General features: G+C 36.7%; 3 protein-coding genes and 1 pseudogene across 4 annotated transcripts in view; 1 reads left to right on the top strand and 3 right to left on the bottom strand.

Moving 5' to 3' along the window:
* Nucleotides 1-31: 31 nt before the first annotated feature.
* LOC130503998 (putative U-box domain-containing protein 55) lies at nucleotides 32-2740 on the bottom strand (annotated as a pseudogene).
* A 156-nt stretch (nucleotides 2741-2896) lies between these two features.
* Nucleotides 2897-6186, bottom strand: LOC108808775 (U-box domain-containing protein 56). 2 transcript variants are annotated; one of them, XM_018580886.2, is made up of 8 exons: nucleotides 5927-6186; nucleotides 5316-5429; nucleotides 4828-4931; nucleotides 4609-4739; nucleotides 4418-4522; nucleotides 4165-4321; nucleotides 3379-3822; nucleotides 2897-3185 (listed from the first exon to the last, which is right to left on the bottom strand). In XM_018580886.2, exons 2-8 carry the CDS (start codon nucleotides 5326-5328, stop codon nucleotides 2997-2999), a joined length of 1143 nt encoding a protein of 380 aa, XP_018436388.1. In that variant the 5' UTR covers nucleotides 5329-5429; nucleotides 5927-6186; the 3' UTR covers nucleotides 2897-2996. The 2 variants fall into 2 exon arrangements, with proteins under 2 accessions (XP_018436388.1, XP_018436378.1); XM_018580876.2 differs by lacking the exon at nucleotides 5927-6186 and having other exon boundaries at nucleotides 5316-5633.
* Nucleotides 6187-6417: 231 nt separating this feature from the next.
* On the bottom strand, nucleotides 6418-8969 carry LOC130503999 (U-box domain-containing protein 54-like). The gene is made up of 7 exons (XM_056998567.1): nucleotides 8779-8969; nucleotides 7959-8062; nucleotides 7575-7705; nucleotides 7384-7485; nucleotides 7167-7299; nucleotides 6842-6958; nucleotides 6418-6734 (listed from the first exon to the last, which is right to left on the bottom strand). The coding sequence occupies exons 1-7, from the start codon at nucleotides 8930-8932 to the stop codon at nucleotides 6537-6539; spliced, it is 939 nt and encodes a 312-aa protein (XP_056854547.1). The 5' UTR covers nucleotides 8933-8969; the 3' UTR covers nucleotides 6418-6536.
* A 3661-nt stretch (nucleotides 8970-12630) lies between these two features.
* Nucleotides 12631-14614, top strand: part of LOC108836966 (acyl-CoA hydrolase 2-like) — a 5182-nt gene continuing 3198 nt past the window's right edge. The window contains exons 1-9 of the mRNA XM_056998565.1: nucleotides 12631-12785; nucleotides 12894-12986; nucleotides 13127-13194; nucleotides 13306-13381; nucleotides 13474-13520; nucleotides 13598-13723; nucleotides 13863-13940; nucleotides 14079-14166; nucleotides 14257-14369. Coding sequence (XP_056854545.1) covers nucleotides 12770-12785; nucleotides 12894-12986; nucleotides 13127-13194; nucleotides 13306-13381; nucleotides 13474-13520; nucleotides 13598-13723; nucleotides 13863-13940; nucleotides 14079-14166; nucleotides 14257-14369 — 705 coding nt within the window. The 5' untranslated portion in view covers nucleotides 12631-12769. The remainder of the gene's footprint in view (nucleotides 12786-12893; nucleotides 12987-13126; nucleotides 13195-13305; nucleotides 13382-13473; nucleotides 13521-13597; nucleotides 13724-13862; nucleotides 13941-14078; nucleotides 14167-14256; nucleotides 14370-14614) is intronic.

A 14614-nucleotide genomic window follows, 5' to 3' on the forward strand; every position in this document is an offset into this window, starting at 1 on the left:
AATACATTGACAGCACTAACCAAGATTCATTTTAAGAGTTCCGTTGAACACTCTTGAATGGCGGAAGAAGAGGCGTGGTTAGGACAAGGTTATTGTGGGTGAGCTTAAGGTTCGTCATTGGTGACGTCTCGTGACCATTGTCGAGCATTCTTTTAAGGCTTCAGCCTCGTAGGTGAATCCATCGGCTGCAACACGGGCTCTCTCATTACTTCCTGTAAAAACACCAACAATCCCTCGTTTGACTTCTGATCATTTAAACTAGTTGGTGGCCAAACGGGTAGAACAAAACCCAAATTTGTCAAACCAAACAGAAATTTCTACACCTGGTTCCGTTCTAAACCTCTTCGAGAGGAACACCCTTAGATGATAACAATGTGCATCTACATTAGAAGTAGACATCTTAGTTTCGGTTCTGTTCAACGTACCTGCGATATTGGGCAGATGAAATACGACGGAGGCTGACGGGTAACGGAATCCTCATCGGAGAATCCAGAAGGTATTCCATGGCGGCGAGTGTAGCTCTGAAGCAGCAACAGAATATCCGAACAGACAGAGTTAGCTGCGTCTTTCTCAGCAGCGACCTTGCTGAGTTCTTCCTCAGTTCCTTTTCTACGTCTTGCTTCTTCTTCGTATAACCTCATGAAGTTTTGTCCCACAGAGCAAGCTTCTTCTTTCTCCCTCACTTTCTCTACCTCCTCTCTTCTTCTCTTCACTAATTCCTCTGTTTCTTTCTCTGCCTCACCTGTTTTGTTTTCACATATGATGATTGTTACTTTTTTTTTAATTCCTCAACTGATCACTGACTCCTCTTCATTAAAGATACATTACCTCGTCTTCATATAGTTGCATCAAGTTCTTGCTTATTAAGCAGGCTTCTTCCTTCTCCTTCTTTGTCTTCTCAAGCTCTTCCTCTTGTCTCTTCACTGTTTCCTCCATCTCTTTCCTCTGTCTCAGTTGCTCGTTGTACAGCTGCATCCCTGTTTTTGCAATATCAATAGAGATTATTCAAGAGCTCTCAGTCTTAAAAAAAGAACATATTCCGTTCTGTAAAATTTCTGTTTCTAACAGTACCGTCCTGAACAATGACCCGCACTTCTTCCAGCTCCTTTTTCGTTCTCTCGTGTTCTTCTTTCTCCTTCCCCAACATCTCTTCAGCTTCAACTCTACGCCTCACTTCCTCACTGTATAGCTTTCTTCCGTTAAGAATGATGATAAGCGCGTCGTCCCTCTCTTGTTTAGTCTTCTCCACCATTTTCCTTTGTTTTGCCCATTCTTCTTTACCTTCTTTCCTCAGCCTCGCTTCCTCATTGTACATTGCTTCATACTCTCTTGCCTTTCAAGTAAAAAGAAACAATTCTAAGCAAAAATATATATATAATAAACATTCTTAATGTCTTGGATTTGTGCAGGTATTTTACTTTGCGGATGGCCTCAACGGCTGTATTTTCAGCCTTAAACCGCCTGACACATTCTTCGTACGCTTCTCTTTTCGATTCCTCAACTTCACTAAGTGCTTGCTTAAGTTGTCTATACAGTTTATCATTCCCGTTGCTTTCCTGCAAAAAAAAAGGACAGATAAAGCTTTCAGTCACTTAGTAACAGACACAGAAGACAGCACCAGATGTAAATTGGCTTAATATACAATACAACAAACGATGTTTAGACCGTACAGATTGATCCTCCGAAGAAGTCGGCTCTAACATGTCCCTGTCTCTCCTTGTGTCAATGTAAGCAACAATTGCAGAGACCAATTCTGCCGAGCATTTCGGTGAAGCAGAGGAATAGAGCTTCGGTTTCCATTGTCCAGCATCGGCTTCTGTTTTATCCACACGGTCTTCAAGATTGGCTTCCCTGAGTATTTTAATATACATAAACAATAAGGTGATTTCTTCAAGGACAGAAAATAAGCAAAGAGAGTTTTCAAAACTCACTTTGTGTAGATGAGATGTCCATTGCACATAAACCTAACTTCGCAGGAGCTAGGCGCGTGTTGGTACACGTACTTGGCCTTTCTGGACTTGAGATCGAACATCTTCCTGTAAATTTTTTCTGTTAAAGTCAACACGAGTAAACTTAGAGATTTCAAAAATATAATAGATCTACAATACGTACTCTGAATAATGACGATCTGATGCAGCTCCCATAACGAGCTTCCTGATTTTGCTTTCATGGATGAGTTCTAATATCCCCTGCTTCACATCGTTCATCTCTATACAGGATATGTAAATGTCGTCCTCATTCACCTGCGATCGGACAACAAGAATCAGGAACAAGAAGAGAAAAAGACTTTTTAATAATATATATGAACAAGGCAACAGAACAGAACAATACCCCTTCTTGTTGACAGATGTCAAAATAATCATGTAATGTCTCGTACATGATAGCCTCCAGTTCTTCAAGCTTGCGTGCTGAAAATAACAACAAGAAATACGACACTACATATGAATCATCGAAAATTGCTACATGAGGACCATATTAATCAAACGGGAATGAAGATTACCAGCAGGAGAAGCAGTTTTGGGCTGATAAACATGGAGGATGCAGACTTTCTTGGCACCAAGGTTCCTCAAAGCCCAAACCAGAGTCGATCTGCTCTCTTTGACATCATTCTTCACAGCAACATGAACAACATCATTTCCCATGGCCATGAGTTCCGCCATTGGTTTCCTTTGCCTTTGTCTTTGTGTCCTGTCTTCTTTTCCCCTGTAAAGTGAAAAGAAAAAAAACAGAAAAACAAAGAAGCATCTGACAGAGAGAGACCAAAACGATGGTTAGTGGTGACCCTCAACATTCTTTTTGTTGACCGTTTCAGTTTTCTTAAGGTGGACACAGAAAAGTCAATGCATAACAACTACTGAAACAATAAACGGCTTTCCAAGATTTTTCCCAGTCAAAAGAGAGAACTTTTTTCATTAGAATTTTTCACGTTTCATTCACCATATATCTTTACTGAATCACACAACACAATCAAACATAATATCTATCTTTAAGGCAAATCAAAGAGGGTGCTGTTGCAACCACTCCTTAATAGCTGAACGAAGAACACGATTTGGCGTGAGCTTGTTATTCTCAAGCCTCAGGTTTGTCATCGGCGATTTTTCACCTCCATGACTGAGCCAGATTTTGAACTTATCTGCTTCGTAAGTGTAACCATCTGCTGCAACATGGGGATTCTGCATAATCTCCTACATTCACAAGCAATCAAAGCAATGCATTAAATAAGAGCAAAACAAATATCAAAATGAAAAGTTACTTTTGGACATGTATAGTCTAGCCTATGTGTCAGCTTAGTACACTATAGTTGAGATATTGAGCAGAAGCCAAGTCAAGATCCCAACAAAAAACATCAGCTTTTTAGATGGATGTTCGAGTTCTGACCTTTGAAATGGGACAGATGAAATATGGGGGAGGCTCGTTGGAAACAGACCACTGCGACGAGGATGAAGGTGAATGTGATGATGACTCACCCTTCTCCAGGTATAGATTTCTCAAAAGCTCTTCAGTTTTTTGGATAGCTTCGTCTCGCTCTTTCTCGACCAACTCTAACCGACGGGGGCAATCAATATAAAGCTGTTCTTCGAGTTCCTTTTGGACCCTCTTCATGTCTCTGATTTCTGCTCTCGCTCTGTTTAGCTCCTCCTCCGCTTCTCTCCTGCGACGTACCTCTTCACTGTACAGCATCTGAGTGACACCAAAAGAACTTGAGAGTGCTTCTTCTCTTTCACGATTCATCTTATCATGTTGCTCCAGTTCTCTCTTTAGTTCCTCGATTTCAAGTCTCCGTCTCTGCTCCTCGTAGTACAACGCCGCAGACCCTCTAGCCTGTTGAAGAACCATATCAACTGAACAAATGAGATTCTTCTACATTGGAAGATATAAAAACACCACCACAGGAGTCTCATATGGAAAGCTTGACACTAGAATCGGGTTTAAAGACATGCATATGTGTTATGTTACAGTACCAGTTGCAGAAAACGAGACAAATTCGACTAACAAGAAGAGGTGTTGGATCCTTGAATTTACAATCTATCACATTTTATAATTCCTTCTCCATAGGTTATAAGACTTTTAAGCGAATAATAACAAGGTTCTTCCACTTAAGAGAACACTCGTCCACTTGAATGGAAAAGTTATAGGTGGCTGAGTAAACTGGATTTTACGTACTGATTGGTCTTCAGGTGAAGACAGGGCATGTGACTCGCTGTCAGTTTCGGCTCTTACTTCTTCCTCGTACGGTATCAGAGCAGAATCAAGGTCATGAAGGCTGGCTAAGGATTGAGAGGAGGAGTGCGATGAACCCCCAAGATCAAACCGTCCCTCCCTATTGAACATACAAGAAAAATATAGCCAGTTAAACTTTACAATGAACTCAAAAACACGCAGAAGTATAGTAAAATCCTCCTCCAACTTAACTTACCTCGTTTGGATGAGGTTCCCATTACAAACAAGCCATATTTTACAGGAATGAGGCGCGTGGCGAGTCACATACTTGGCTTTTCTAGATGTGATATTAACCATGCCCCTGCATGCATGAAAACAAAAATAAGTCATTAATCAATTACGCAGATTATATTGACAATCTGGGAGGAGTCTAAATATAATCCTTACTGGGAGTAGCGGGAATCAGCAGCTGCTCCAATAATAAGCTTCTTGATATTGTTTTCATAGATAAGGTTCACAATCCCCTCCTCGACGTTATTTGCCACATCACAGAATATTTCCACGTCTTGCTCGTTAACCTGCAACATAAGCAATTCAATGATCGATCATAATTGTTGTTTTTCAGATTTTTGTGAGACTAATAATTGAGTAGGGAAGAGGACTAACTCCTTGATCTAGGCAGATATCACGGTACTTGAGAAGGCTATCATATGTACTAGTCAATTCCGACACCTGGATTGCATCGATCTCGCTTTGTTCTATCCCTGTTGCTGGAAGGAATTCACAGAAAAAAAAAGGAACCTTAAGACAGTCGAAATAAGATTGATTCACGAAAGTAAAGCTTGGTGTTCGGCTAAGATCAGATTTGATAAAAGATAACGGCATCACCCACAAGTAAACACTAACACAGACACAAACTGTTTACATCCTTAGATCAAGAATCTCAAGATGATAGACATAACTTCATCACCATTAAAATTAGAGAGCGGACGAGGCAGAAAAAAAAACATCAATTTCTATCGAACCTATATGTTCGTGTGATTTGATGCTTGCGAAGTGTAAACAACTAGGAAAACAGAGAAAAAATTACTAATATATTATATATCCCCCGATCAAAAAGAAAAGAAAAGAAAAGAAAAAGAAAGAGTAATTACAGGTAGGGTTCATGGAAATGGGTTGATGGAGATGAAGAAGGTAGAGCTTTTTGAATTGGAGATGCCTCAGTGCCCATGTGAGAGTCGATCTGCTTTCACCAACATCTTTGTTTACTGCAACATAAACAGGATCATCGTCAATCAAACCCTCCTCTGCCATCTTTAATAGTATTTTTTCTATTCTTCTCTATAGAGACAATTTCTTTCTTTCCCAAGACAAAGACGATAAGACACAAAAGGCAGACAGACACATATGATTATATATTTTGGTCCCTTCCCTTGATAACTAACTAATTGCGAAGATGTTTCCGACCATTTTCTTACTCAAAAATTGTATTACTTTATTAAATGTATTTTTTCTGAGAAAAAGAAGGTGACAGACAACAAAAGATATTTGATCTTAGAAGTGGATAACATCAGCCTACTGCTCACAATAATTTTAAAATGCAGCGGCTATATATCTCTATCTCTATCAATCAGTAGATTTCTTAGAACATTTCTCTTATCGTAAAAGACACGTTTCATACAGAAGGACTAATTAAACATAGAATTAAACTGGAATTTGCTACTATTTTAAAAAAGAAAAAAATTGAAATGTCAACTCACACAACCTTTAAAAAAATCAGTTTCAGGAATCAGAAATCGAAGGCGCCTGGGGATATATTGGTCTTTAGGTTGCTGGTGAGAAATATCGGTTCGGACTTGTTTTACCTCCGATCAATCTCCGCTACATTGCGACATTGAGAGTCAACAACATCTGGGGGAAAATCGTTTAATGTTTGTAGAATTAAGAGAGCGATTATTCAGGTTACGACACGTAACGTTGCTTTTGCTGTGAACGAAACGAACGGTGGTCAGATCTTCTTCGTCAGCTCTACCTCCAGTTCATTTATAATGGGCTTACTAACGACCTACTTGGTCACATTTATAATAGCCCATGGGCTTGCGTTAAAGTACTTGACTGGCTCTTTCCCGCCAATTTGGTGCTAGAACATGCAGACAAGTCAACCAACGAACGAACGAGTGTAGCAAAACATTTTTTTTTTCTTTTGTATACAAAAACTTATGATCGCATAAAGAGTCATGTATCAAACGTACTTAAAACACATGGAAACTTTTTTTTTTATCACACATATTTTTCTTTTCTTACAGAGAGATTCCAACAAAGTCTGACATATCTTTAATTATATATCTATCTCCAATATACTAGATAGATGATAATCAATGTTTATAGTTTGGGTGGTGATGGAGCCAGTCCTTGATGAGTGAACGAAGAGTGTAGTTAGGGGTGAGATGGCGATGAGCGAGCCTAGCTCCTGTGATTGGCGACTTATCATTCCCTCCGTTTAGCCATCTTCTTATTTCCTTTTCCTCGTAAGTGAAACCATCAGCAGCCACATTGGGATCTCTCATTATCTCCTACATATTATTCACCAAAAATCAAATTTTTAATGAGCAAAAGCATTGCATTCCTGGGATTCTAGGATATATTTCAAGATGCAGAGATGGGTTTGAATATTCCTAACCATTGAAATGGGACAAAGAAAATCTTCGGGAGGACTTTCTGTTTCGCTGTCATTGCTTTTTGGCTCATCTTCTCCTTTCCTTACTTCCTTTGGTGTTTGGTCCCGTTCCTGTTTTTTCTTTTAAAAAAAAAAAAATATATAGTACACGATAAGAGTCTCAAATAAGTAATCTTGACTAGGGAAACAAAATTTAGGCTGCTAATGAAACCACGGAAGTAAAAAAGTGAAGTGGTGTGTGTTGGTGGAGGATTCTTTACAAATTTTCCTTCCGTTTAGTGTTTTTTTTTTTTTGATAAGCTATATATTCATCAATCTTTGTACTTACTGAATGTTGGTCTTTATGTGAATCTGTTTCGTCATCATCCCTTCCTCTTCCCTTGCTTGGTTTCTGAGCAAAACCATCGAATTCTGACAAGGAATACGAATCTGATGGATTCCCAATGTCGAATCTTCCTTCTCTGTTTAACCCAACACACAATAAACTGTAAGAATAAGAATATATACACACGCATACAAATGCAAGTGCAAATCCTCAAACTTACCTTGTCTTGATGAGTTTCCCTTTGCAGATGAACCACATTTTACAGCAATGAGGTGCATGCTGACTCACATACTCTGCTTTCCTTGATGTGATAGACATTCCCCTGCATTATTTTAAAGAGAGATTAGAGTCTTTTTTGCTTTTATTCAATTGAACAATTTTTTTCAAACCTGATGTTCTGAAAATATATACCTGGAATAGTGAGGATCAGCTGCTGCTCCCATAACGAGCTTCTTGATATTGTTTTGATAGATGAGTTCCACAATCCCTTCACCCACACCATATCCTGATATTAATGATATATCCACATCCTCCTCATCAACCTGCACCAAAATTATTTATTAATACAATTCCATCAAATCTTTTCAAAACTCATCATGTTTCCTTTTTTTTTTCTTGCTCCATCTATCAAGCATGTCTATTATTCCCGTTTAGTTTTCATGAGGTTTCTCTGAGCCTATATATATATATATATCTAAGAGACCGATTGGCAGCAAAACAGATTGTACATAGCTAGCGTGTTGCTTACTTCTCTTCTCTCTGCTTTTGATTCTTTGCAAATATAACTTAACTTACCCCTTTGTTTGTGCAGAGATCACGGTACTTGTGGAGGCTATCATATGAAGATTTCAGCTCTGATTCTTGTATTGCATCGATCTCACTTTCATCAAGCCCACATGCTGAATTACACACGAAACGACCATTTCAAAACAGAGTTAATTTCAAGTTCTAACACCCGCAAAAAAAAAAAAACAGAGTACACAGATAAAAGTGCATTAGCAGTCGCTCTGAAACATCTTATGTTATAATTTAAACATTTAACTAAAAATTCCAAACTTGGTAAGATGTGTGAATGTGACATTTACAATAAATGGGGAATACTAGCTGTATACGCCAAAACCTTGATTTGTTTCGGTGCTAGGTCCAGGGTTCAAACTAAATTTGGTCATATGATTTATTATCCTAACGTTTAAAGCTTTGATGTTGATTGTTCCGTGACTTATTAACGTAACTAGGATTGAGTTGGCTAGTAACATTTTTTTTTTGTGCAATGGCTAGTAACATATATTTCTTTAATTCTGACACATGATGCTTGGTACATATGTTCTCTATCTATACAGATGAATATTGGAAATATTTTTTTTCTCTTATATGTGCATAAAATAGGTACATATAAACATATTTGCAGATGCATATATAATATATACCCAGAGAGAGAAAGAGACAGCATCATCCAGAGGCTCATCTATTACTAAATACAGTGAATACGATCAGTTCGTTCAAAAATATCATGTACAAGTAGTCCATGAAATTTATTGGCATTTGAACAACACTAACAATACAATGCAAAACAGATTACACAATCAAACGTAGTGAATCAATAGAAAAGACTTACAAGAAGAGTTCAACGAGAATGGAATATGAACATGAAGAAGGCAGAGCTTCTTCACGGGAAGAGTCTTCAGTGCCCATAACAAAGTTGATTTACTTTCTCGAACATCTTGATTCACCGCCACATAGATGACGTCGTTAGGCAAAGTTTCTCCCATGGATATACTTGTTTTTTTTCAATGTGTATTATGCATGAAAGGTATACAACGATGAAAGTATTATGAATGCGAATATATATATAGAGAGGGGGGGGGGGGGGGGGGGTATATTTCACTAAATTGCAAGGAGCTTTCGGACCATTTACGTGTGAATTTCTCAGGTCAAGTGCTGGGGTCAGCTTATTTTATTAAAATAAATCGAGCGGTTGAACTTTCTACACTTGTTTAATTAAGTTTCCGAGAATAACAGTGGAAATCACTTGGACCTTAGGCTGTAAGAATACACTCGAACCAAAATAAAAGGTGTGGGGGTTATCTTGGTGATCAACAAATTTAGTTTTGTTGACTTGACTACCCATCGTTAATATCATACATCATACATCAATGGTCAGAAAAGAATTCTAAACATATGTAAAATAGATGACACAATCTATTTATCATCCATTGATTTTAGATTACAAATCCATTTAGTTTAACATGGTATCCATACAGTTTAATCCGATCCATATTGATTTTGTAGTCTATTGATCATTGCCGAATATTTTGAGTTTTATTTTTTCAAAGAAATGTTCTTGGAATGAAAAAACTATTTGACTTTTTTTTCAAAAAAAAAAAAACTATTTGACTAAATAAACTGAAAATGTAGATTACTAACAAAGGAAGCTAATTTATTTATTTTGTTGGGGGGTACAAACTATAAAGTCTAAGAGTGTACAATTATTTGTTTTTGGTGATTAGAATATATAATCTACTAAAAGGACATGAAAAATAGAAGAAACTGCATATTTGCCATTTAGCCAAAAAAACTGCATATTTGCCTATATGATAGTTTAACGTAAGAGTATTGCTATACGTTTGCACATCTCGCTCAAATTGTCAAGTTAAGCGCAGCGGCGGATCCAGAAACTTTTTTTAGTCGAAGGCACAATATTATAAATATATACATAATTCAAATACTAAGTCATCTATAATACTGTGTATTAGCTAAATAATACTGATTTTTTATTTTTAAACTATTTTTTATTTTCTTGTTAATCCTTTTTCAAAAGAAATAACTTAGTTGTTCTAGAATTTTTTTTCAACACTCTGGTATGAAATAAATTACTTTTTTGTTCAAAATAAATAACTTAGTTGTTCTAGAATTTCTTTTCAACACTCTAGTATGAAATAAATGAATGAAAGTATGAATTAGTTTCTTTCTCAGAAAAAAAAAGTATGAACTAGTTTCAAAGGAAAAGAAACAAAAAGAGAACCATGCATAAGAAAATAAATGCACAGAAACAGATTTCTTTAGTTTTGGTGACAAAATAATGTTTCTTTTAATGTGATCCGTATACAATAGAATGGGACGAAACAAAATTTATATTAAAAGATTCTGTTACGGATATTGAACCCGTTCACACACAAAATACGTGAGCACCCTAAGACCACTGAGATAGATGAGCATAAGACATAGGAGTCAACCGCAATTTTTACATAATCAATAGGGGGCCCGTACCCATCAACATGGGTCCGCCCCTGGTTAAGCGTGTGGGGACGGACCGTAAGGATTTCTAGTTCTACAGTGACTAGGACCACAACTAGCTCTTTCTCGATGATTGATAAGCAGTATTTCGTCTTGATTTAAAAGACCTATGGGCCTTGTTAATGGGGTTTACCAGCCCATAACAGTAATAAGTAAAAACAAAAAAAAATAAAATCACTTGTCTAAACTGTGACATGTATACACCATAACACTTTGTTCAGTATGTTATTACTTTGTAAAAGTTAGTGAATTTCATACTTGTTAAAATCACTTGTCTAAACTGTGACATGGAGACGAATGATTGGATTGGATTCGGATGGTATATGAAAAAAACATGTTAGTATGTATAAAGATGGTCTCTCCAGCCTTACCCAGCCCTTTTTAGAAAAAAAAGAAAAAGGATTTTACGAGGATCACTCGATAATAACCAATGTTTTGAAAACTGGACCGGACACCGACTCGGTGAAGCCACTGGTTGACTGGTTAGACCGGTTCAACCGGTCGAACCGGGTTTTTTATTTATATAAAAATATATATAATTATATATTTATACTATATAAACTTTACTTCTACATATAATACTTTCTCTATTCTTTTTTTTATTAACTCAAAATAAATAACAAACATAAATCTGATTACTATGTAAATTAAAAATTAAAAAAAAACAAATGATTTACAGCTAAAACAATTATATTTATTTATTTTTACAACTAACATTTCAAATTTTAAGAATATGGTCAAACAAAAATAGTATATGAGAGTCAAAAAAAAATATTTTTCACATTTTTTCTTGGAAAAATAAAAAATCAATTAAATAGTGATAGTTGAACAATAATTATAAAAAATTAAATTTTAGCTAGGAATAATTAAAACACTTAATTATATGTTAATTTTTAAGAACCGGGTTTTAAAATTAAACCGGATCATCGGTTTTGCCGGGTTTCAGCCGGTTTTACTGGTTTTTATCAAATCCGGGTTTTAAAACGAACCGGACTCGGCTTCTTCAGCGAGTCATGGTCGGACCGGTTTGACCGGCCGGTCCGATCCGGTTTTCAAAATACTGATAATAACTTTCCAGGAGTAATTAAAGAAAAAACAGATTGGTTGACATTAAAAAAAAGGAAAAAAAAAACAGATTGGCTAATTATTTATAAGTCCACGTATACTTAGTAATATCAAATGGGGGGTTATTAATGGACGGTCCATGTCCAAATTGATATGAATCGAAATGGATAGATCCATATTATACCATAATTAAATTTTGTCCAAATGGGTGAACTCAATTACATCATGGACAACGTTGGGCTTAACCACTTGAACAATGGATGACCCAATAAACTTAAATATCTAGGATTTAGAAAATTAGGAGAAAACACAAATAACTGTTTTTCGTCGTCTCTGTTTCTTCTGCGATTTTCTTCGATTCTTCTTTGCAAAACAATTTTCTGCTAATACCGAAAAACGCAATTTTTCGCCAAAATCGTAAAAGGTAATTTCTCGTCAAAATCGGGAAAACGCAGTTTTCTACCAAAACTGGAAAACATAATTTTCCGCCAAAACCAAAATATATAATTTTCAGCCAAAATCGGAAAAACATAGTAGCCTGTCAAAACCGAGAAACGTAATTTCCCGGCAAAACTGAAAAAATACAATTTTCCGCCGAAGTCGAGAAATGCAATTTCTGCCAAGACCGAAAAATCCAATTTCCTGCCAAAACCAGAAAACGCAATTTCCCGTCAAGACCAAAAAACGTAATTTCTCGCTAAAACCAGAAAACGCGATTTCTCGCAAAAACTGAAAATGCAATTTTCCATAAAAACCGGAAAACACACAATTTCCTGCCAAAACTATGTTTTCCCACAAAAATTAAAAAAAGGCAATTTTCAGCCAAAATTAAAAAATGCAATTTCTCGCGAAAACTAGAAAACATAATTTCCTACTAAAACCGAAAACCCAATTTCCCACAAAAATCAAAAGAATTGAAATTATGTTATTTACATTAAATAGATGTATGGGTCCCATAGATAGCCCAACAAATCATGATCTTTACTTGGTTATGGTCTCATTCGGACATGATTTTATTTGAGCTTCAACCAAAAATGTCCAGCAAAAAAATGAAACCCAATCGGACACGCCCAAACCCACCCGACCCGCCTAATTTACATCTCTACGTATACTACCATAAACCGGAGGGCACTCAATAATAACCTTCCGGAGTAATTAAAAAAAAGGAAAACCCATACTTGTCGGAGTAGAAATCCACAAATCTGTTTGATTTTGTGGCAATCAGTTCGAGACTTGACGACTCCGCCATGAACACGGAATCAGGTACCACCGTAACAGTGTTAGATCTAGAAATAAAATGGTTGTTTATCTCTCGGGAACACGAAGGATAAGGATGACATGTTGTTATTGGTGTGGCTATGGTATTTGCAGTAGTGGAGTTCCTTGGAAACGTTCCCTTACTTCAGAAGCTGCCTAGTTCTTCTCTTAAGAAAATCGCCCAAGTTGTTGTCTTGAAACGCTACGGTCTGTCTGTCTCTGAATCTCTCTGTATCTGAATCTCTCTCTCTGTTTATTTATTTATTTATTTTGTTTGGGAAGAAGTTTTGTTTTATTCTGTGTTGCCTTTAGCTAGCTACTAAGTTGTAATCATTATTTTTTGGCAGGGAAAGGGGAGTATGTGATTCGTGAAGAGCAAGCTTGGGATGGTTGCTTTTTCATTTTCTCTGGAGAGGTTCTACTTTCCTTCCTATCTTCTCAACCTTCTTTTCTTAGATACAATACAAAAGCAAGCAAGGGCTGACTTGATTTCTCATTTGTAATTCTTCTTGTTTTGCATCTGCAGGCTCAGGTTTCCGGTCCCGACGATGAAGAAAATCGTTCCGAGTTTCTCTTGAAACAATATGATTACTTCGGCCATGGTCATTCCTTCTTTCTTTTTCTTTTACTTCAATTTGGTTTAGGGTTGGGTTGAGTGATATACTTACCTTCTTCTTTGTTTGTGTTTCTACAGGTATTTCTGCCCATGTTCATTCTGCTGACATTATTGCTACCTCCGAGGTTCTTTCTTTTCTATTAACTTTTGCATCCATATCTCAATATATGCTAACCAGAAGACTCTTCTCGTGCATTTGCAGCTCACATGTTTGGTGTTGCCGCGTGATCATTGCTGTTTGCTTCAGACCAACTCAATCTGGCAGTCCGATCAAGAAGTTGACAAATGCTCTTTAGTTGAACGCATTTTACAACTTGACCCTTTAGAAGTACGGTCACCCCCAACTCTTCTCTCCTTTTTTTCATCCTCACTATCCGCTTCCCATAATGAAGTTGTAATCTAAGCATTCTTCTTGTCAGCATCTCTTCATCTTGGTATTTTTACTAATATGCGAATCTTTCTTGTAGCTGAACATCTTCAGGGGTATCACTCTACCTGATGCTCCCAAATTTGGCAAAGTTTTCGGTGGTCAATTTATGGGACAGGTATTCATTGGAGTTTATTTACATTTTTGTTTATCATCAACCCTTGCTGATCTATTTCAATTCATATTGGATATGTAGCTTCTTCTGTGTCCAATTCAGACAATTTCTAAGTCACTTCTTACCCAAATTTTTTCACAGGCACTTGCTGCGGCATCAAAAACTGTTGATTTCCGGAAGATTGTCCACAGTTTTCATTCTTATTTTCTTCTCGTTGGAGATATCGACAGTACGAAACTTCAATTCCAGTGCCAGCCAGCCATTATACCTTTCTTCTGGTTAAAATTCATCTACTTATCATTGTTTGTTACTCTTGCAGTCCCCATTATATATCAAGTTCACCGTATACGTGATGGGAACAACTTTGCCACCCGAAGAGTAGATGCAATACAGAAAGGGAATATCATTTTCATATTGATGGCTTCCTTTCAGGTTTTCCATTTATTATATCACTTCAAGTTGGTTTATGAGTACGCTCCCTTCTCTAACTATCTGCCACTGAGAGGGTATAGCATCTATTCTATTAATTCTTCAACATGTCCAATTGATATGGGTTAGGTCCAATTTAAAATTTTAATGATACATACTTTTTAGTATAACTGCATTTAATCTATTCTATTAATTCTTCAACATGTCCAATTGATATGGGTTAGGTCCAATTTAAAATTTTAATGATA

This window comes from Raphanus sativus, unplaced genomic scaffold (assembly GCF_000801105.2).
Source record: "Raphanus sativus cultivar WK10039 unplaced genomic scaffold, ASM80110v3 Scaffold1288, whole genome shotgun sequence".
Classification (NCBI taxonomy): domain Eukaryota; kingdom Viridiplantae; phylum Streptophyta; class Magnoliopsida; order Brassicales; family Brassicaceae; genus Raphanus; species Raphanus sativus.